The sequence below is a fragment of the Acinonyx jubatus genome, chromosome B2 (assembly GCF_027475565.1).
Source record: "Acinonyx jubatus isolate Ajub_Pintada_27869175 chromosome B2, VMU_Ajub_asm_v1.0, whole genome shotgun sequence".
Classification (NCBI taxonomy): domain Eukaryota; kingdom Metazoa; phylum Chordata; class Mammalia; order Carnivora; family Felidae; genus Acinonyx; species Acinonyx jubatus.
The window spans coordinates 144,103,367-144,127,390 of record NC_069385.1 but is presented as its reverse complement, the minus strand read 5'-3'; the positions used below and the strand labels follow the sequence as shown (position 1 = coordinate 144,127,390).

Here is a 24,024-nt window from a genome sequence, read left to right as displayed (position 1 = left end):
CAGGGATTTCTGATGTAAGAGAAAAATCAACATTTACTTCTAAAGGGAGAGAACTTAATGGGGATTTCTTTTTTCTAATGATGACTAGAATATTCTCATGCTATCTAGATGTTTTCTTTTTTTAAAATATGTTTATTTTTGAGAGAGAGAGAATGAGGAGGAGGTGGGGCAGAGAGAGAGGGAGACACAGAATCCGAAGCAGGCTCCAGGCTCTGAGCTGTCAACACAGAGTCTGAAATGAGGCTCGAACTCATGAACTGTGAGATCATGACCTCAGCCGAAGTCTGATGCTTAACCTACTGAGCCACCCAGGTGCCCCTACATATATGTTTTCCATGTGTTTGTTATACCTTCCCAAATGGGTGTTGTGGAAACATGGGGAGCATCGTGGGGCTGGGTGAGCCAGCTCTCAGCTGGTGGCTGGCCAGAGCTTCTCTTTGCCATATCCTCACGGGGGTCACATCTGTGAACATGAGCATCCTTTCTGTAGGTCATGGTACTTTAAACGATGTCTAAACGTTTTTTTGTTTTGTTTTTTGCCTTTTCCCTCTGTGAAAACTGAAAACAGGAAGCTGTTCTTTGCTGTCATGAAAAACTGAAACTGATTATTTCAAAACACATCATTCAACTTGGGTAGGAGATGACTTTTAGTTTCCATGGCAGTGGAAATAAAAGCAAGTGAGGTGACTTTTGTATTTTTAACACCAGTGTCCGAATTCTGTGGGTGAAATCTGCAGAAACATCTGTCCACGCGGGAGCCGGAAACTAACCCTCTCTCTTTCCCAACGTGCAAATGTAGCAGGTGTTACCTGAGAAGCGGACATATCTAAGGTGGTCATTTTTGTTTCTTTTTGGTTCTGATCCCCGGTTCCTGGTGGAGTGTGTTTCCGGGAGGGGGAATGAGAGACATGCATGGTGGTTAGGTAGGATACCTGGACTAGAAAGTTCTAACTTGCTCTGTTGTCTCAGACAGCGAGGTCTTAAACATTAACACACGTTCCTCAGGGATTCCGATGTAAATATAAGAATCAAATTTACTTCTTTTTTTTTTAAGTTTATTTATTTTGAGAGAGAGAGAGAGAGAAAGTGGAGGAGGGGCAGAGAGAGAGAGAGAGAATCCCAGGCTGCCAGCACAGAGTGAGTGCCTGCGAGGGGCTCGAACTCACAAACCATGAGATCATGACCCGAGCCAAAGTCTGACGCTTAATTGACTAGGCCACCCAGGCGCCCCAGCATTTACTTCTAAAGTGGACGGGACATTCGCTATAGGTCTCTATTTAGATGCCTTCCCCACATCATTTTTAGTGATGCCGTGACTCTCAGAGATGTGATGTGAGTTTTAAAGTGCAAATCATTTGAGCTGCCTGGTCTGTCTGTGCGAACGCCATCCAAGTAATTGATGCTTTCGATATTTTGTGACTTATTTCCATGTGATTTCCATATTTCATCTTCATTCCTCTTACCACTCAGGGATCCTGAGTTAACCTTAGTAAACTGCACGCATATTCTCTAGAAAGCCTGAATACTTGTGGTTTCCCCTGAGCCGTCCCCGCCAGGACGCAGACGGCTGTCGTAACTACAGACCTTTCCTGACTTGCCACACAAATCAACCATTATCTCAGAATGTCCGTTACGAAATGAATAGTGAGATGTGCAGATGAGCAAGTGCAGGCAAAAGGCACTGGGAGTACCAACACTGGTGTCCTATTAAGGAGAAACACAGAACTTTTCTAGTGGGACTTTTCTAATAAATGTTAAGAGCCGTTGCTTATGGTAAATAATGTGCTTTTTGAAAGGTAAGAGATCTCGGCTTTTTTATAAAAATTTCTGTGTGCGAGGGTACCTATTGTGTGTAATTGTGCATATATGTCAACATGTCTATTATTCTAGCTGCGCTGAGGATGTTCTTGATGTCAGAGAGGCTGAGGGGCTGGAGTCATTTGGATGACTTCTGTGATCCCTGAACCATCATGTACATCGGTTTAGTGAGTATCACGGAGAGGGTATAATCCTTTCGTGACTCTGCTGAAACATAGGAACTGTACTTTATACAGGATAAAGGATTCTGCAGCTACTCGCAGGCATGAGCTAGTCCTGAGATTTTAGGATGAATGAACTCTGGAGAAACCATTGCTACCAGAAAACGGGTTCTCTTGAAACTTTAGTCACAAGTTGTGTAAAATTTGAGGTAAATTTTAAGGGAGAAGACTTTAAGCATAGGTAATAGTAGCTTTCTGATTTATTGCCTTTCTAGTGCTGTGTTTCCTTTTTATAATGTGACTCTCATAAAGGATGGCAGGGTGATGTAATTAAAATAAACCTTGTAGAATTATCTTTATGGCTAACCATCATTCTGTCAACAGTCAATCCTGTATTCTCCCAACTTTCTCTTTTTTAATTTCTAAAAAGTTTTTTTAACTTTTATTTATTTTTGAGAGAGACGCAGAGTGTGAGCGGGAGAGGAGCAGAGAGAGAGGAAGACATAGAATCGGAAGCAGGCTCCAGGCCCTGAGCTGTCAGCACAGAGCCCGATGTGGGGCTTGAACCCACAAACTGTGAGATCATGACCTGAGGTGAAGTCAGATGCTCAACTGACTGAGCCACCCAGGCGCCCCAGATATTCTCCCAACTTTCAGTAAAATGGGTATTTTTTACACTGGTATTTTTTACAATAAAAATACTATTTTCCTTTAAAGGGGCATTATTTCAAGGTAGTATTTACAATTAGAGTGCCTTTCTGAAGTGGTGCATTTGTGACTATATTGTGACCAGGTATCTAGACAAGGCTCAGTAAATGTGAGCCGTGTTACCATCATCTCTGCCTTCCCAAAGGGACATACTGTGCCGGCTTTTACCTGTGGGAGGCACATTTGTGTTTAGGTCAAGACCGTGGACATATAATACCATGGCAGATGTGGTGATGGACACAAAGATGAATAAGAAAGAGCTCTTGCTTCTAGAAACTTCCAGACGGCCTCTGTAGAGCCACAGCGGATATTTCCCCATTATTCCATACTCGTTCCAAATATTGTCGGAGGCATCTGCTTGATAGCAGCTCCTGTCCACTGTTTTCATTTCACACATCTCACACTTACCATGGCAGAGTGTACTGATGCATTTGACCCGTCCCAGCCCCATGAGGGCACAGGTAGGGTGTGCTGGCTGCCTGAGGGAGCCAGGAAGGCTTGGAGAGAAGGCGGGTGTAATGGGAAGGTGTGCTAATGGGCTTTTTAAGGAAACGGGAAGGGAGAGGGAGAATGAAGGAAGAGTATGAATCTGAACGTGGATGTACGTGGGCTGGGGAGGGAGCAGCAGGGAGGTCAGGAGGTACTTGCTGAGTGTAGTGGTCTCAGCTGCCATCACAAAGTACCACTGACTGGGTGGCTTCAACAGTGGATGGTTCTGGAGGCTGGAAGTCTGCCATCAATGTGTCGGCAGGTTGGTATTTTCTGAGCTCTCTCTCTTTAGGTAAAAGTATCTTCCTCATGTATCGCCTTTGCAATGCCGTGTTTTGTACAGTTTATCTAGCTTGTAGATGGACGTCTCCTCCCCGTGTCTTCACGTAGTCTTGACTCTGTGCATGTCTGTGTCCTAATCTCTTCTTTTTTTTCAATGTTTATTTTTGAGAGAGAGCGAGGGTGAGCAGGGGAGGGGCAGAGAGTGGGGGAGACACAGAATCTGAAGCAGACTCCAGGCTCTGAGCTGTCAGCACAGAGCCTGACACGGGGCTCAAACCTCATGAACTGTGACATCATGACCTGAGCTGAAGTTGGACACTTAGATCTAATATAAGTGTCCCAATATCTTATAAGGATGTCAGTCATGTTGGATTACAACCCACCCTATGGGCTTCATTTTGTCTTAATTACTTCTTCCAAAGCCCCATCTCCAAATAGTAACATTCTAAGGTAATGGGGGTTAGGACCTTAACATGTAAAAAATTTTTAAAGTTTATTTATTTATTTAGAGAGTGAGCACAAGTGGGGGAGGGGCTGAGAGAGAGAGAGAGAGAGAGAGAGAGAGAGAGAGAATCCCAAGCAGGCTCCATGCCATCAGCACAGAGCCCAATGTGGGGCTCGAACTCAGGAACCATGAGATCACGACCTGAGCCCAAATCAAGAGTCAGACGCTTAACTGACTGAGCCACCCAGGTGCCCCATCACATGTAAATTTTGAGGTGATACAGTTCAGCTCAAAACAGTGGGAAAATGGGGTTTGTCTCTGGCTTGATGCTGCCTAATAGATCAAAGGGATAATATTCAGGGAACACAGCTTTTGAAGTCTTGTGTCTGTAAAGATAGATGCCTGGAGCTGAGGAGAGACATGGAACCCACTCAGCCAGCCAGTCCCTCTGTCTTTCAGTTTGTTTGTCACACTGTAAGGGTGGGGCTGAGCAGATGCCTGGTTACCACAGTGACCAGTTTATAAACTACTGGGAGCCGTGTCCCTCAACTGGAATCTTTGTCCATTTTTTGTTTTTTTCAGTGCAAATGAAAGGTACCACCCACTGGGCATGTAACCCTTGGCAAGATGCTTGGCTTTTTCTCAGGCTCAGTTTCCCATCCTGCCTGCCTGCTGCTTGGGAGATGCAATGAGAACCTATTTGTGAAAATGCTCTGGGAAGCCTGAGATGCTACTGCCTGCCTGCCTGTCATTTTTGTCCCCATAACTGGCTCCTGCCGGCCTGCCCTCCACCCCACAGCGAAGTACGTGACCCGCGTGTACATACTAATTCATGCAGGTCAGCTTTGGGTCTTGGTACCTCTTGCTGGGCACGTCTGCGTGACTTTAGAGAGTGGCCGGCAGTTGAGAAACAGAGCTACTGGGTGGCAAACTAGTTGCGAGAAATGCAGGCAGGGGACTCTGAAGCAAAGAGTAACCAGCCGTAACTAAGAGCAGGGATCACTTTTTTTGTGGAAATCACACCCGACAGTCTCACTGGACCAGACGTGCACACATCAGCCTGCCTTTTAACTGCACTAACCGAGAAGGGCAAGACCGTCGCTAAGCGTCTCGATCTGATGTTTTGTTTGTTTTCCTTCCCCGGAGGTTTAGAAGGGAGACGGTCCTGAGGGGCCCACCCGAACTCACTTCCGTTAGTTGCAGACCCTGTACTTTACTGTTTCATCGGATAACCTCCCAACTCCCTCCATTCACTGGCCAGAAAAGTGGAGGGATAACAGTAATAAACATACAGATCGCTTGTTAAGTTTGCAATGGTCTTTTACGTGCACGATCCTGTTTCCTCCTTACCACAGCCCTGTGAGGTCGCTGCGATCATCCTCGGATTCCAGAGGGGGCTCAGGTGAGGTGAGGTGAATTTGCTGGCCTGAAGCAGTGGTCACAGCTGCCTCACCCCTCACAGTGTGTATTTCACGTTGCCGGGTGATGCCAGCATTGCAGAAAACATCAGCAGTCGTAGACCTCATGCAGGAACCCCCTGTGATCTTTCTCAGGTATGGACACAGTCTCTGGGGATCACCTGAACACTGGCTCCTGCCCGGTGGAGTGGTGAGGGGTCATGCGCAGGAGTTCTGCTTCCTTCTCTGCAGGAGGGACCCTGTGATTGGACCTGGGGGAAAAGGACCTTTCCCCTTCCTGTTTCCCTTCCTCCTTCCTTCTGTCTCTCAAGTTGAATTGCTGTTTCTTTGTCTTACTTCTTCCTTTGGGATTGCTGCTCCGTCCTCCCCACACTACCCAGCCCCTCGCTTTGGCTGCTGTGTCTACCTCTCTGTATCTGAGTTGTTAACGTTATCAGGGTCTTTGTCTGGCTCTTTGAGGTGGGGGTGGCACAGGGTCTCCACGCACCTGACGGCCATGCTCAGTGACCTCATGCCGGCGTCTGGCTAGCCGTGACAGGGGCCGCGTAGCCCGCAGTCAGGCAGGTCCAGCCAAGTGGGCAGAGTCTGAGAGCAACTTGGGGAGTTTGAAGAAATTAAATAGTTCCAAAGACTTTTTTTTGTTGGGTGTCGGGGGAGTAGGGATATTTTTCTAGTACTTTCTATATTTTAATTCTAAGTAAGCTGCTGGTCTCAGATGTGTTTGTTAGTTTCTTCATTCAGCTTTGTTATTCATTTAACACCGCCAATGAGGACCTACCAGGCATCCCCGAATGTTCTGTGAAGGGAAGCTTTTTATACCTGAGACAGGGAGGTGTCTGCCCAGAGTGCAGTTACAGAGTAAAGCAGAGGTTGGTCCCTTAGGTGGCACATTCTGGGGACATCTTAGCAGACACACAGAGGTGGCCACATAGCTCTACCTGGTGGTCAGGAGTTGGGGCATATAGTTTCCTTAAAAAGTGAAGCAAGTTTCTCATAACATAAAATTAACCATTAACCATCGTTTTTTTAAGTTTGTTTATTTTGAGAGGAGGGGCAGGAGGGGCAGAGAGAGAGGGAGAGAGAATCTCAAGTAGGCTCCATATTGTCAGCGCAGAGCCTGACTCAGGGCTCGAATTCATGAATGGTGAAATCATGACCTGAGCTGAAATCGAGTCGGACACTTAACCAACTGAGCCGCCCAGGTGCACAGCATTAACTGTTCTTAGATACACAGCTCTTTGGCCTTCAGAACACTCACAGTTGTGCCACAGTCCCCTCTGTCTAGTTCCAGGGCATCTCCTATCCCCCCAAAAGGGAACCTCGTGCCTGCTAAACACTCTCCCCATTTTCTCTTCTCCCCAAGCCAGGCAAGCACGAATCTGCTTCCTGTCTTTGTAGTCAGGCCTGTGAGCGTTTTGTGGAAATGAAGCCCTACAATGTGACTTTCTGTGTCTGGCTGTGCGTAGAGCAGCCTGCCCCCCAGGGGAGTGCCGTCCTAGCTGTGAGATGACATCCCAAGACCTCCTAAGAACCGCATTCTGCTGAGTCAGCTCTCCTTTGTGGGCGCCCACGGCTAGGGCCGCACGCCGGGTCAGGGTTGTGTGTGGGGAACCAGAGTCGTCCTGGAGAGTGTCTCTGTGCAGGAGGACAGAAAGGATTGAGGAAAGGTGCATCTTGCTGACCTTGCTTTTCTCTTCCTGGCTGTCCTCTCACTGCGAACCCCCTCCCTCTTGTGGAAGGAGTGTTCTTTTGTTTCTCTGCAGGCCCTCACCATGGTATAGATTTTATGTGTGCGCACGCGTCTGTGTGTGTGTGTGTGTGTATGGGTGTGAAACCCAGTGTTCCTTCTGGGGATGATTTGATTGATGTGTGCACTGGAAACATCTTTAATAATTTAATGCCTGCTTCAAAGGAGATTACACCAAAAAGCACACTGCTTTTCATTTATTCATTACAGATCTGTCACGGCGGATTTTTTTTGGGGGGGGGTGCTGAATTGTAGTGTTGTAGTAATAATAAATTGTGTTCTACACTCAGGATATTTAAAGGATTATAAACCTTTTAACTCATGCTGCTGTCTTATTTAAATTGATCACATTGGTATGGTATTGCGCCTTAATCTTCTGCATTTCGAAAGGTTGAGCTAACCGGTTGCGGCTTCATGCGATGACTGTAAAACAGCCATGTTGGGGAAGTCTAATAGAAATAACGGGACGGAAGCGTAATAGTGTGAGTGAGTGGTGATGCTGATGGTGGGGAGGGGAGACCAGGGCCTCAGTTCAGGGCTGGGCATCTCCTCCTTTGTAGAGAGGTTGGAGTCTGTCCCGTCCGCTTGTATCAAAGGGAAGGAAAAGTGTGAATGCGTTTGGGAGTTGGGAGTGAAGAAAAAGGATAAGATGAGAAACACAGAACTAAAAACTGAAAGCCAACTCCCACTCGTTTTGCAACATTTAGGTTATAAATCCCAATTTCAGGAGAGGAAAACAGACTTTTCCCATTTACACAGAAGTCAGTCACCTCAACAGACTTTATCAAGCTCTTGGAATATATTCCCACAGAGACCAGGGACAGGTCTGGATTCCTACACGATCACAGTAAATTTTGAGTTTTTTTCTGTTACTATTATTAAATATTTTTTTATTAAAAAAAATCGGTATCACTTCCCTTTAAAACCAAAACCATTGCTCTGAATTGGGCACGTTCAGGTACACTGACAGTTTCTAGGAGGGTGAAATGCAATTACCCAATTCTCAGAAACATTTGAAAAAGCAGTCTGTTTCTGCCGGCAGCCTATGCGGGTTGTGTTTCTGGCTTCTTGTTTATGTAATGGCTTTGAGGACTCTGCCTAAAAGTCTTTATCATGTTCCCTCCCTAGATCACAGCAAAAGTCTTTAACAGAAATCCAGAAATGTTTGTGCTTTCAGGTCAGTAATTACTTAGACACTAAAAGCAGTTTTGCCTTGTAGCATCCTGCCCTCTGGTCCTTGAAAGTGCACTTGAGAGTGCTTGCCTTAGTGACCAGGTGAGACAATGGATTATTGAGTTATTTCTCTAAGGAAGGAAACCGGGACTCTGGGGCAGGCTATTGCCTTGGGTTCAAGTCCTGGCCCTACCTGTCTCCCGCCTGTGCGATGCAGATGCGAAAGGCGTTGAGTGGTTCCTAGTTCTCCTTCCGCGTGTAACGGGGAATAAGCAGTGGACCCCGCAGAGCTGTTACGAGGGTTTCATGGAAGGATGAACAGATAAGCCCAGAGCGTGACCTTTGGCACTCACGGGAGACAGTGCTCCATGTACGAACCGCATCTGTGAACGGCGTTCACGTGGGATTTCAGTCACAGCGACCAGAAGCCGCCACACCTAGTGTGAAAGGTCCCTGTCCTGACGTGCTAATGCCACCTGTTCCCACACTGCTCTGAGCTCCTTGATTGCAGAGTATTTGTCTGTCGTATTTGTCTCTGAATGCCCAGAGTCTAGAGCACTGCTCAGCCCAGGGGGGCGCTCCAGGTCCACTCACGCGCGTCATGGTGACAGAGCCCTCCTCCAGATGTCTCGTAGGGTCGCACGGCGTGTACCACTCGTGTCCTTCAGAGTCACTAAGAAGGGAGCTTGCTCTCTGTGCTCCAGACCCCTTGGCCTTTTCTTGGTCTCTTGTGATGTGTGAGGGGGAATAAGGGGGAAGCCACCCACAGTGCTTCTCTGAATTGGCCCCTTGTTCTGGTTCTTTTTGCCCAGAGTCCCCTCTCCATCCTGGTGTCCTGCTGAGGAGGCCACCATGAAGCCCTTGCTCTTCAGGGATGTGGACGTGCCACTTTTGGCCCGGGACATTCCCCTTCTTCTGCTTTCATGATGACAGGGCCCACCCTCTCGTTGACCGGACCCTCCCTCTGCTCATCGCTTGCCCGGGGCTTTGCTGTGTGTGTTCCTGTGCAGAGATGGGAGATTTTTCTCACCTCCTTCCTTTAGTCTCCATTACATAAGTGTCTGTCGTGCCTCTTAGCACCACTGGCAGATTCACCATGTTTTGTTCCCTTTCTGTCCAGCTCTTGGCCTTCCCGAGAGCCTCACCCCAGACAGCAGCTCAAGGATCGTGGGGCCGCACGCTGTTTGACTTTAAGCATCTGCATGGAAATAGGAGAGGCACAGCCTCACTGTACTGTAATTTAAGCTGCGTGATGACGAACACCATGGTTATGGGGATATCTTAAGAACAACTAATTTTTTTCCTTCATTTTTTTTGAAGTGCATCTTTCGGAGACTTGATTGACCAGGTTGTTATGACTTCACAGTTCCAACTCTTTCCTCTTGAAAACAGCGTGTGGAGTTTTGCCCTGAACTTTCAGCCCACTCTGTTCTGTATCTCTTCTTTACTTTAGAAATGGAGAGCGTTACGTTAACTTGTGCAAGAAGACTGTCGAGACCTTGTAACGAGCATTTGGGCGGTTTGAGAATGGTTTTCCAGAGCTGGAAGGTGGGGGGAGAGAATCAGGGTTGATAGCAACTCAAACCCTCATTTTATTTTTTTAAAAGTTTATTTATTTATTTATTTTGAGCGGCAGGGAGGGGCAGAGAGAGAGAGAGAGAGAGGGGGACAGGGAGAATCCTCAAGCAGGTTCTGCACTGTCAGCACAGAGCCCAATGCAGGGCTTGATCTCACGAACCATGAGGTCACGACCTGAGCCGAAATCATGACCTGAGCTTAATTGACAGAACCACCCAGGTGCCCCTCAAACCTGCATATTATTATAGCTGTTGAAGGACTACACGACCTGTCCGGTATCAGCCAGAAAGAGACAGGTCTAGGGTCCTAACTTGGAACAAATCCTGTCTATACTTAAAAACAAAACCAAACAACAAGCTATTATTTTATTGGAGACAGTGAAGGAATAGGAGTGTTCCAGGACAGAACGCATCATGCAAACAAAGCGACCCTAATGTTTCCTTGGCATGTGATGCGGTGGATGTGGTAGGCACTGCATGTAACTTCTCTCATTGACTCCCCGTGGAGGTTTTATTACGCTCGCATTTTACCAGTGGGGGTTCTGGCGCTCACAGAAGTTAGGTAACAGTAAGTGCCTGGCCAGGGCTTGAACCTGGGTCTTTCTCCAGGGTCTTAGCTCTGGTCGTTGGCCCCCTGCTGTCTTTTGAAGCAGATTTACATGTACCAAAATAACAGTAAAATGCTTCATTTGAGCTTATACATTCTTGAGCACTTACTATTTTTACAGAAAGGACATACATTCTGACCTTGGATCTGTGTGACTGTTTTTGTATTTAGAGATAGGCCGTCAGCACCCAGGCGTTGTGCAGAAAGTGGTCCACAGCTGGTGTTAGAAAGCCTGGGCTCCCGTTCTGGTGCCACCACCATTGCTCTCTTTTAGCCTTTGGAGATGTAACTACACACCTGGCAGTAGCCATGAGGATGATGATTTCTCCACAAACACTCTGGACCAGACGCTCTGCTAGATATCGGCCAAGGGCCCTGCAGTCTGGCTTCCTCTGCCACGGGCCTTCAGAGCACTGGTTCTGGAGTTACATGCTTCGTTCCAGTTCGGGCTCTACCACTGATACACAGCGGATCTTGGGCTACACATTTGGTCTCTTTATACCTTCATTTCCTCACCTGTAAAAAGGGAATAATAATTGTTGTGAGGAGTAAGTGAGGAAGTCCTTGGGAAGGGTCACATTCAGTAGGTACTCAGTAAGGGTTAGCACACTGTGTGCTAAGTAAAGGATGTTTCACTTGACGGTAGCAGAAATATTACTACGGCATTATACTGTGCAGTGGAAAATCTCTGTCACACTTCTCTTACCTGTCACTCGTTCTGATCCACCAGAGGCCAGCAGAAATAGTAGGTGAGGAAGAAGATGGAGAGAAAGCCAACAAGGAAGCAGAGCAGAAAGAAGATTTTTCGGGAATGAATGGCCAAGTTGAAGAGGGAGGAGGTGGGGAGGCTGCAGACGCCCCCGAGGAAGTCGAGGAGGTCCCCGATCGCGGCGAGGAGCAGGCGGGTCCCACTCGCAATAATGGAGGCACCGATGAAGAAAATGGCGAGGAGCTGGATCAGGTTAACACGGAGCTTCAGGACACAGTGGACGAAGAAGTAAAGTCTGAAGGAGCTGGCAGTGGACAGGATGAGGTATTTCTATTGCTTTTGCTCACTTGTGTTCACGCGTGAATGTGTGTTTGGTACACCTGCTCATGCACTTAGGGAATTATTCAAGCACTTGAGACTTGCATCGAAACACTTATTGTTGAGCAGGGAATGACCCAATACCATTTACTTGACTGTATTATTTCAGTCAGTTAACAAATATGTCATCCACCAGATGAATCATCCCCAGAGAATCCGTGCATCTCTTCTGTCATCCACCCATCCATCCATCCATCCATCCATCCATCCACAAACCCATCCATCCATCCACCCAGTCAGCCATCCATCCGTCCATCCATCCATCCATCCATCCATCCATCCATCCATCCATCCACAAACCCATCCACAAACCCATTCATCCATCCACCCAGTCAGCCATCCATCCATCCATCTGTCCATCCATCTACCCATCCCCCTGTCCATCCATCCATCCATCCATCCATCCATCCATCCATCCATCCACTCACCCACCCATCTACCCAGCCAGCCACTCATCCATCCATCCATCCATCCATCCATCCACTCATCCATCCATCCATCCACTCACCCACCTATCCATCCAACCACCCACCCATCCACCCACTCATCTACCCAGCCACCCACCCATCCAGTCACTCATCCACTCATCCATCCATCCACCCATCCATTATCTCATTCTCCAAAGTTTGCAGAGGCTCCTGAGAATGTATATAACACATATAAACAAATGCAAACAAGTTAAGACTGGGGAAGGTACAGGGCAGAAATGAACATCAAGGTTATAAAACCTAGGCATGAAAGAAAGAACATCACCTCTGTCATGGGTGACGTCTTTGCTCTCCAGGGATGTTAAAGTTTAGCTTGTTTACTCCACATTAAATGGACTGATTGAATTAAGTGTTCCATGCACCAGGCACTTAATAATATATAGTTCTATTTATTATAAAGAGAGGGTAAGGAAACATGTGGTAAGGCCTTCTTTCCCAGCCTGTGTTCACCCCACTGCCCCTGCAGGAGGATAGTCTCAAGTGCTGGCATTCTACCAGAGGATGGATGGTTAAATTAGAGTCTAATAAACAGGCTAAAGTTCAATGTCCTCATATAAGAGGAAGGATGAACCCCACAGCAGGCTCAGTACCTGCTTGTGCCCTTCCTTCCTGTCTGTCCTTCTTATCAGGGCCCGCCTCCCTCCAGCTATAACCCCCTCTCTTTATTCCTGATGCCCCATATGATGAGTGGGCTTTTCTTGATGATTTAGTATTTTCACTCATCTGTTTTATTTCACTGGGGGGGGGGGGGATAGAATTTAGTCATGGTAAAATGCAGGTCAGGTTTCAGTAACCAGGACAGAGTTAACTGGAATCTGTTGTCTGGCGTCTACAAAAAACATTGTCAACTTAATCTAAATGAAAACATTCAGTGTGTCCCCCGTTTCATCTTTCCTCAAGATGAGAGAATCCCAGTGGTTGTCAGGAAGAAACCCCCCCATCCGCAGTTCTACAGAGTTACTAAAATTTAGCTAAAATTTGTGTCCTGTAGTTGTTTGTAGCTGACATTCAAAGAAGAATTCAATTACATGATTTCCTTTCCCTCAATAAGGAAATGAAATGAACTTCCCAAGGAACGAACACACACACATGCGTGTGCACGCGTTCTCCAGGGGGAGCAGGATGGTTTATCTGAGGGCATCCTATGGAAAGCATGATAATGTAGAGAAAGAACAGTGTCCTCGTTTATACGGCAGCTATAATAGTAGGCTTCGTGAAGCTCTTCGTTGTAGTTGCCTTTGCTGAAAGTTCGTAGCGTGAAATCAAAGTGTAAATCGTGTGTGAGACCTAGATAGTAAGATCCAACTCTGCACTTTTCCAGGGCTCTAGCTTTCCATTCAATGTTATAACCTACATAGATTTGACAGAAATGAGTGGATAGGGGCACCTGGGTGGCTCAGTCAGTTAAGTGTCCGACTTTGGCTCAGGTCATGATCTCACGGTTTGTGGGTTCGAGCCCTACATCGGGCTCTGTGCTGATGGCTCAGAGCCTGGAGCCTGCTTCAGATCCTGTGTCTCCCTCTCTCTCTGTCCCTCCCCCACTCACACTCTGTCTCTATCTCAAAAATAAACATTTAAAAAAATTAAAAAAAAAAAAAAGAAATGAATGGATTACCTGTGCTTCCATTCTATAAATTTAACTTTTAAAAATAGGCCTTTTAGGGCGCCTGGGTGGCTCAGTTGGCTAAATGCCTGACTCTTGGATTTCAGCTCAGGTCATGATCTCACAGTTTGTGAGTTTGAGTCTCACATTGGGCTCCATGCTGACGGTGTGGAGCCTGCTTGGGATTCTCTCTCTCCCTCTCCTCTGCCCCTCCCCTCTCTCTGTCTCTGTCTCTGTCTCTGTCTCTGTCTCTCTCTCAAAATAAGTAAGTAAACATTAAAAAATATAGGCCTTTTATAAGAACTGGGCCTCAGTCAAGATCAAGTTTCCATAATTTGAAGTACAGGTGTTCTGGTATGTATTGACAGTGAATCTAAATTTGTGGAATTGCAAATGAACAAGTACCTGATATGTGATGAGTTAGGGATTTTAAGAACTATGCAAATGCCAAAGCAAAGCAATTCCCCACAAAGAGATTTAATCCTTTTTGACTCATCTCTCTTATAATGGCAGTTACGTGTTGTTTCCTTCTCCCCAAAGTGCTAGTTCAGGTACGTTTTAAGCATATCGAATATATGCATAACAAGGTGTATATGAATTATAAATTACATATTAAAAATTAACTTTTTCAAAAGGATTCTTTACTTCTGCGATGACTAAAGATTCAGTTTGTTGTGTAACATTTCGTTCCACCTAAGAGTTCTTAGGTGCACTGTGTGTTGTGATTGTAGGAAGACATCACGAAGCACATGTCAAATACACAACAATCAGCTGACATGTTTTTATTTATTTAAGTTTATTTATTTATTTTGAGAGAGACAGAGACAGCGCAAGTGGGGGAGGGGCAGGGGGGGGGAGAGAGAGAGAGAGAGAGAGAGAGAGAGAGAGAGAGAGAGAGAGAATCCCAAGCAGGCTACATGCTGCCAGCACTGAGCCCCATGTGGGGCTGGAACCCACGAACCATGAGGCCATGACCTGAGCTGAAACCAAGAGTTGGATGCTTAGCCGACTGAGCCACCCAGGCACCCTCCAGCTGACGTTTTTATTGAGCTTGTGTTATATTCAGAGTGCTATACTTGAGACACTTCATGACATAGTAACGTGAGATAAGAGACAGTCCCGGCAATTTTTTTTTTCTTTTTTAGAGCATGTATCATGGCTGTAGGGGAAGGGGCCTGGAGCTCTTCCTACTCTCCCATACTGGTGGCCCCTGTGGGGGCTGTCGAGCCTCCAGGAGTCCATAGAGCAGAGTTGGAAAACCAACGGACTCTAATCTCATCCCCTCGGATTTCAGTCTAGTGGGAGAAAGACTGTACACGAGGCAGTATTGTTAATACCATAAAAGAAGTCCCAGTGGCACAGATGCCATTGCTGTTGGAGACACACCGTCCCTGTACTTGGTTTCCTCTCCTGCTCTTGTCTTACCTGGTACCATATTCACGAGGAATTTGTGAGCTCTAGTAGGAAACTAACAGAAGAGCATCTGGGGTGGGGCTGGGTTAATGTGCCACGAGGGCAGTATTGCAATTGGACTTCTCCCCTTTTCTCCGAAAATGTTAAAATGAAGAGTATAAACATGCTGTTGAAAAGAACTTAAAGTGAAATCAAGAAAAAAAAATTGAGAAAAATAAAGCCTGCAGCACAAGAAATGAGTCTGCTTTTAAAGCACATCGGGAAGGGCTTTTGTGCAAGTAAGGTATTGAGAGGGATGTGTCCACTGGGTACTGACCAAATGAAAAACAAAAGGAACCTGAGGACTGTTTTTTGTTGAATGTTTATATGATTGCATGAAATACTGAGTAATTTTTTTCTTTTAAAAAAAATTTTTTTTAACATTTATTTATTTTTGAGAGACAGAGAGAGGCAGAGCATGAGCAAGGTTGGGGGGAGAGAGAGAGAGAGTTACAGAATCTGAAGCAGGCTCCAGGTTCTGAGCTGTTTGTTAGCACAGAGCCCAGTGCGGGGCTCAAACTCACAAACTGCAAGACCATGACCTGAGCTGAAGTCGGACGCTCAACCGACTGAGCCACCCGGGCGCCCCCTGAGTAATTTTCTTTTTCCTTGTGAACTTTATGACGTTTGTAACTAAAGAGCTGATAAATATCTTTGTTTTGATCTCTTTTCTTCCAGGCTGACTTAGACCCTCAAAGACCACCGAGACCAGAAGTAAAAATCACCAGTCCACAAGAAGATGAGAACAATGAACGAAACCAGGACTATGCCGTCGTAGCATAGATCATTTCTAAAAAGAGAGTGCATTATCAGAAAAAATGAAGGGTTCTAATACTTGAATGATAAGTATATAGTTATTGCGGAACATAATGTGACAACATGGTTGACTGCTACCTACTGAATTTTAAGATTAGAGGCTTAATGGAAAGATTAGATGATTTTGAGTAGCTACTAAAGGACAGTGGCTTCTTTTCATGGGATGTGTTTTTAAAAGTCATTTAGAAAAATTAAGAGGGATAGAGGGGCATTTGCACTGGATGACAATTGGCCACTTGTCTTTGTAAGCAATGAAAAGGAATAGGACCACACTTCTTGTATACTTTTCCATAAATTTAGAAGTGAGGTTATTAGATGGGAGCTTATTCTGAAGCACTTATCTAGGAAGGCATAGAATTTTAAAGAAATGATAATAGGAAAACCTGTACTATTTTTTTAAAGCAATAAACTCTTTAATAACCACCAATTTTAGTGTAGTTTTAGGCAGTAGATCGAAATGTTTCAATGACTTGTTGACATTCCTTCCTTCTTCCTCCTTGTCCCTGATCCCATCTCACATGAATTAAAAAGGCTATAACCCAGTTATGTCACCAAGCTTGGTCGGATGGTTTAAAAATTCTGATTATGTTAGAAGACTCAATATTGGCTAAAGATTGAATTCTCTCCAAATAGTTTTTTTACAAAAAAAAAAGCCAAAAAACAAACAAACAAAAAACCCCCACAAAGCCAAACAAACAAAAAAGCCCCAAGAAATCATAACAGGAAAAAAGGAGGAGGCTACATGGGGAGTTTGTCACTGCTTGATCTGACTTGCTGTTTGGATTAGGATTTCTATTTCTTATTATTTCTATTAGGATGAGCTTTGTCATATTTTTGCCCCAAGGGGTATTAGCAAGTGTCTATTTTAATGGCCAGTTATATTTAGACTTTCAAGCAGATTCCTCCCTATATAATTAGAAGCCATGTGATAGAAATTGTTGAAAAATGTTTAAATTGTCATCACGAAACCAGTTCCTTATTAGAATTGTGTGGGCTAATTAAATCAACTTGCAATGACCTTGCTGGGTGTATATGGGGAGAAAGACAATTGTATTGGTTTTCTTAATTTTTAGGAGATGACACAGATCTTCCTTAAATATAGAAATAATATATTTTTCTCACGTGAAAGACCATTTTCATTAGTTATGTAGATGTTATATATTTGAAATGTAAACTTCTAGTGCTTTCATAGGATTCATTATTAATCTTAGGTTTAAAAGATTTTCTTCCTCTCCGGATTTCCTAACCAATCATTTAGAATAAAAGTAGTTGTATCAAGCACTTAAGAATACTACAGAAAATGAATTTATTTTTCCTAGAAGCTATTTTAATATTTTCTACGAATAGGAAGCAGAAGCAGAGACTGTAATGTAACAGTATTGGAAAGAGAGAGTGATATAAGGGCATATTAATCTGAGAAGATGAATCGTAAATGGGGGTTCTGTATTTCTGGTATAAAATGTAGATTGCACTTTTTACTAGTAGGCTTATTTTTTTTTCAAGTGGGATGATACAAAGCGTGATATACTACAAGCAACAGTCTTGTGTTGTTAGGGAAATAGACTAGCCTGTGTTTTAATGTTAAATTCCCATGCTACTCCTGGGCCTGGGGTTAATGATTTTAAATAGTTTATAGAAGTCAGGTTTTGAATACAAGAAATTATAACTGGTTATCAAGGTGATTCTTTCACTTTTCTTTCTGTTTCTCTTTTCCTTCTTTAATAGAAATATCTTTTTTTCCTTCCTCATGTTCTTTTCTTCATTATACTATAAAGCTTAGGTGTTCAGGAAGTTTTTTTTTAAATGGGACATTTATTGTCAAATTGGTTTCCATACAACAGCCAGTGCTCATCCCAAAAGGTGCCCTCCTCAATACCCATCACCCACCCTCCCCTCCCTCCCACCCCCCATCAACCCTCAGTTTGTTCTCAGTTTTTACAAGTCTCTTATGCTTTGGCTCTCTCCCACTCTAACCTCTTTTTTTTTCCTTCCCCTCCCCCATGGGTTTCTGTTAAGTTTCTCAGGATGCACATAAGAGTGAAAACATATGGTATCTGTCTTTCTCTGTATGGCTTCTTTCACTTAGCATCACACTCTCCAGTTCCATCCACGTTGCTACAAAGGGTCATATTTCATTCTTTCTCATTGCCACGTAGTACTCCATTGTGTATATAAACCACAATTTCTTTCTCCATTCATCAGTTGATGGACATTTAGGCTCTTTCCACAATTTGGCTATTGTTGAGAGTGCTGCTAGAAACATTGGGGGTACAAGCCTATGCATCAGTACTCCTGTATCCCTTGGGTAAATTCCTAGCAGTGCTATTGCTGGGTCATAGGGTAGGTCTATTTTTAATTTTTTGAGGAACCTCCACACTGTTTTCCGGAGCAGCTGCACCAGTTTGCATTCCCACCAACAGTGCAAGAGGGTTCCCGTTTCTCCACATCCTCTCCAGCATCTATATGATCCTGTCAATTGATGCAGAAAAAGCATTTGACAAAATTCAGCAACCTTTCTTAATAAAAACCCTCGAGAAAGTCGGGATAGAAGGAACACACTTAAACATCATAAAAGCCATTTATGAAAAGCCCACAGCGAACATCATCCTCAATGGGGAAAAACTGAGAGCTTTTTCCCTGAGATCAGGAACAAGACAGGGATGTCCACTCTCACCGCTGTTGTTTAACATAGTGTTGGAAGTTCTAGCATCAGCAATCAGACAACAAAAGGAAATCAAAGGCATCAAAATTGGCAAAGATGAAGTTAAGCTTTCACTTTTTGCAGATGACAGGATATTATACATGGAAAATCCGATAGACTCCACCGAACGTCTGCTAGAAATGATACATGAATTCAGCCAAGTTGCAGGATACAAAATCAATGTACAGAATTCAGGAAGTTTTTAAGAGGTATCTCAATGAAACACAATGTTGTCTTACATGAAGAATAAAGTATACAAACACTTGAAGAAGATGATAGGCCATAATAATGGCAGCAAAAACGTTGAACAGTTGGGTTAGAATTCTTGTCTTGGACGGGCATATGTTACCACTTGGTGACAAGATGTAATTGTGACTTAACTTGAGGGGAGGAACCACAACTAATCACTTTAAGATACTTTGCAAACATATATTACTAAAAAAAAAACATGAATGAAATAGCATCGTCAGATCAGGGAAGACACCATTCACAGAGAATGGAAAATGTGGACGTCATTTTGGAGATGATGTCAACACAAGTGACAAAAGCTGATTCACCTCCCACACATGGACATTTTCTCCATGGGAATGGTGGCCTCTGTGTCAACACAAGTTAATAAGCTGGACTCACTGACAGATTTGGGGACCATTTATGTGAGTGAGCAGAAGACGCTTCGGTTAGACGTCAGGTATTGTTTCCGAATGAGAGGATGCTGTGAAATACTCACAAGACCTTTGATGTGATTACCAACGGAACGCTTTGTGCTGTCAGTTCTTTGTGAGGCTGTGTGTACAGACTCCATAATTTCAGTTGTATGGGACTCTTTTCTCAAACTTAATTGGGTTTTAAGACATCTATAAACAACTTGTTTCTCAGTTGAAGTGGAACATTAGAGTTTCGCAGAGCAAATACAGATTTTAGCTAACATCATTTTCATGCTAAGGAGATTTCATCTGGCGGTAGTATCTGTTAAATAGCTACTGAGCATCGATCACTAGTTATAAAACATGATACTATGGCCAGACGGTAACCTTTTACTCACTATTTTTCTCCATAGCCATAGAGTAACTTTTCACTTACTAAGACATTTTTTTGCCCATATGTGTTCTGGGGGAATAGTCAAATGTCAGACTCACAGGAAGAGCATGATACTCTCATGCCTCCTGTTTTATTCTGAGACCTTTGGTTCCTACAGTGGTCTGTAAAGACAGAACCATCCTATGTATATCTGGCTCGGAGTCCATTAGATATCTCTGGGTTTACGATTGTGAAGCCGTACTAATGCGAAATTGTTCATGTAATTTCAGCTTGTAGCTCACACACCAACTTGTAACTCATACACCAACATCCTCAAACATTTCATTATGTGACCTATCTTATACACAAAGGAAGAAGTTCATTCTCCTTGGAAACATCTGTGTATTCAGAATTGCCACAGAATATCGGGAAGGCTTTTTTATGTTATTAACTGACTCTCCTAAGGAATTAGCTCGGTACTTTTATTTTTGCTCAGTAAGTATCAAAAGAAACATTTTTAAAGGAAGATCGAGTTGCTAAAGAGAAAGCATCACATCTGAACTGTTGCCAATCTGAACAGAAATAGAATATATATATAGATATTCACATATACATATCTACTTATACAGATGCACTCACACACTTTAAAATCTTGAAAAGGACTCCTCAGGCACAGCGTTATTAATAGAATAAGGCTCTTCTGAGAGAAGCAATGTCTAAAAACACGTGGAGAGGAAATGCTAAGAAATATATATCATGGTGCTTTAAAACTTGTTTCCTAAAGGCTTTAAGAGAATTAAATTTTTCAAACTAAGAAAGCTACCAGAATTTTAATGAAAAATTTATTCTAGGGAGAGGTGATTGCAGGTGGATGATATATAGATAGATAAATACCTAGAAAGATAGGTAATAGATGATGGATGGATGGATGGATAGATAGATAGATACTACATAGATGATAGCTGGATGGATGGATGGATAGATAGATGATATGTAGATAGATGGATGGATGGGTGGATCGTGGGTAAGTAGGTAGGTAGGTAGGTAGATAGATGATAGATAATCTTGTTTTCCTGAAGTAACTAGAGAGTACAGTTCCTTAGTTCTTTGTTACCAGCCTTAAGTACCATATGCTCTAGGTGCAGAATCTTTCATACTAACAGAGGCTCTGTCAAATGGTTGTCCCTGTTTGTGAATGTGTGTGTATGATATACATGAATGCATAGAGGACTGTTTTTGGTACCAAGTAGTCAGGTCCACTGAATAGAATAGAAGACTTAGTACTTCACCACTCTGTCTATAATGTTCTAGTTCAGTGCTCGAGCTTTGTAGCCTCTTTAGGTGACTATAATGTCCTGGAATGGCACCACTTTCTTTTATTCTTTCTTTCTTTCTTTTTTTTTTTTAAGGTTAGTCTTTTTTCTAAAGTGATGAGCATGTAAGTTCTTTGTTATTAAATAACAGTTTTGTAAATACTCTTAAGATTCTTGCTTTTCAGAAATTACCCTGGACTGGAAATAGGTGATTTTTGTTCTTCCCACATAAAATTTGTGTATTTCCTACCAAGAAGTCTAAGTGACTTGGGTAGAGAATGAAAGTGTGCCCCCACATGTTGATGAAGAAGGAAATACGATTAAAAAAAATTTTTTTTAACGTTCATTCAGTTTTTGAGAGACAGAGTGCAACCGGGAGAGGGGCAGAGAGAGAGAGAAGACACAGAATCTGAAGCAGGGTCCAGGCTCTGAACGGACAGCACAGAGCCCGATGTGGCGCTCAAACTCACGAACCGGGAGATCATGACCTGAGCCGAAGTCAGATGCTTAACTGACTGAGCCAGCCAGGCACCCCAGGAAATAACTGTTTCTGAAGAGGCAGAACATCCTGTAAGATGGGAATTAGGAAAGAATTAAAAAATGTCTGGATAACCATAAAGCATTTCTAAAATCAGGAGGTAAGTAATGGAGCTCCATTGACTTAAGCCAACAGCAGACATAGCTTCAATCTGTGAATGGGATCAAATGAATTCTATGTAGTTCTGTCAGCTCAGAGCACACAGTTTAATTGAGTGATGTATGGCCACTCACTGGCTTTGTCATGGCAAGTGGGAAGAGGGAGTGACCGTAGTCAATTTCAGAAGACATTTAGAGAAAAACTTAGCCTGGATTTTGCTTTGCTGCTTTTTTTGTGCCTTAAATCTTTACTGTGTACAGCGATCATGGGTGATTACTGATGTTGTAAGTAAAGGTTAAGTTGAGCTTATTATTTTTATGTAGATTTATGTTTAGAACTTCTCTTTGTAAGGAAAATTATTTGTACTTTGATCAACTTATGAGCATTCTTTTTTTTTGTTTTTTTACTTCTACATCAGTGCTCACTCTGAGATTAAAAAAAAGTTTATTGTATCTTTTGAGTAAATATATCTGTGTTTCATATAACCCACATGTGTCTGGGCAATTTGTTGTTTGTGTATGATGTCGTGTTGCTAATATTGCATACATCAATTCTCTGCATGACATTTTCCACAAATGCGGTAGAATTTTTTTTTAAACTATGTGGAAATTCAACACACCAAATGATACTTCTGTTTTTGTTTAGCATGGATATTAAGCTTCATTGTGTAAAAAAAATTTTCTTTACATCTTCATGTACATGTTTAGTTGATAGAGTTTTCAGGTATATTAAAAAAAATCATTATTTTTTCTTTTATAAGATAGTCTTAGGGAAACACCGGTCCAGAGTTTTTGTTACGATAAAATAAAGATATCTTTAAAAACGGAACAAGTTGCACAAATTACACATATTTTGTGTAGATATAACTATGGGAAAAAACTTACAATTTTTTTTAAACTTAAAAATTTTACAGAGCGATCAGCTAAAATTCTGCTTCAGTTTGTGGGTGAGTCACTGCCTTCCTTCATTCTAATGAGTTAAAGTCGTTTTGTGTTTTCCCCTTCGTGTTTGAGAAACAAAGGCAGTTAAGCCCAAGCATGTTGCCTTCTTGGTGCGTGATAACAAACACGTGATGTGGATCGGGGCCTCACAACGGAGGAGAATGCATTAACGCTTCTGGTGCAGTTGACCCATGTATATTTGTTACTCCACACGAGTGAAAAAGCAAACCTCACCAACAAAGAAGGCGTCTAGATTGCCAGAGTCAAATCTCTTTGGAAACCTCCCACGCCCAACAATGACTCTGATTTCTATAAGGCACTGTGAAGTGATGAGTGTGCTATGGTTATGAGATTCTTATTTATGAAAATAAACATACAGCCTTTCTGCAGGTTTCCAAGTGTTTTTTCCTCCTGCTAATGGGACCTTAATCTATTCAGTGATTGTACAGGCTTCTCAAATGCCCTCATAAACTCAGTCTCCCATTAAAGAGACAAATGACACAGGGATGTCCACTTCTCTTTCCACTTATTATTGGTTTAATCATCACAAAAATTATCTTAAAATGCAAAAAGAAAACACACATTAAGTTCAAAACTCAATGAGGCAACACCTCTTGGTTTCACTGTATTTATTATTCTTTGTGGATACAGAGAAGCATGAGGATTATTGCTGTTCTCCCTGACTCTGGCTTCTAATTTATTGGCTTTTCTTCCTTTATTTTTTTCTCTTTTGTGTTTTTAAAATTTGTATTTATATTTTAGTTAATTAACATACAGTGCAATACTAGTTTCAGAAGTAGAATTCGGTGGCTCATCACTTACACACAACACCCAGTGCTCATCACAAGTGCCCTTCTTAGTACCCATACCCCATCTAGCCCATCCCCCACCCACCTCCCTCCAGCAACCCTCAGTTTGTTCTCTATAGTTAAGAGTCTCTTCTGGTTTGTTTCCCTTTCTTCTCTCCCCCACGGCCTCCCCCTTTCCATATGTTCATCTGTTTTGTCTCAAACATCACATAGTAGTGAAATCATAGGATATTTGTCATTCTCTGGTTGACTTATTTCGCTTAGTATAATTAATATATTCTAGCTCCATTCGTGTTGTTGCAAATGCAAGATTTCAATTTTTTGATGGCTGATATTCCATTGTGTGTGTGTGCGTACACATCTTCTTTATTCATTCAACAGTCACTGGACATTTGGGCTCTCTCCATAGTTTGACTATTGTTGATAATGCTGCTGTAAACATCAGCATGAATGCACCCTTTTGAATCTGTATCTTTGTATCCTTTGGGTGAATACCTAAGAGTGCAAATGCTGGATTGTAGGGTAGTTCTAGTTTTAGTTTTTTGAGGATCCCGCATACCGTTCTCCAGAGTGGCAGCACCAGTTTGCATTCCCACCAGCAGTGCAAGAGGGCTCTCCTTTCTCCACATCCTCGCCAACACGTGTTATTTCTTGTGGTGTTAATTTTACCCATTCTGACAGTTGTGAAGTGGTATCTCATTATGGTTTTGATTTGTATTTCCATACTGGTGAGTG

At 43.2% G+C, this 24,024-nt stretch overlaps 1 protein-coding gene across 3 annotated transcripts in view; it reads left to right on the top strand.

Moving 5' to 3' along the window:
* Positions 1–22,028, top strand: part of DCDC2 (doublecortin domain containing 2) — a 168,174-nt gene extending 146,146 nt beyond the window's left edge. For 2 of the 3 annotated variants that reach the window (XM_027040411.2, XM_053223208.1), the window contains exons 10-11: positions 11,156–11,458; positions 15,734–22,028. In XM_027040411.2, the coding sequence (XP_026896212.1) occupies positions 11,156–11,458; positions 15,734–15,838 (408 nt within the window). In that variant the 3' untranslated portion in view covers positions 15,839–22,028. Of the gene's footprint in view, positions 1–11,155; positions 11,459–15,733 lie in introns of those variants that run through there. The other variant, XM_053223207.1, reaches the window with a different exon arrangement.
* The last annotated feature ends 1,996 nt before the right edge of the window (positions 22,029–24,024 follow it).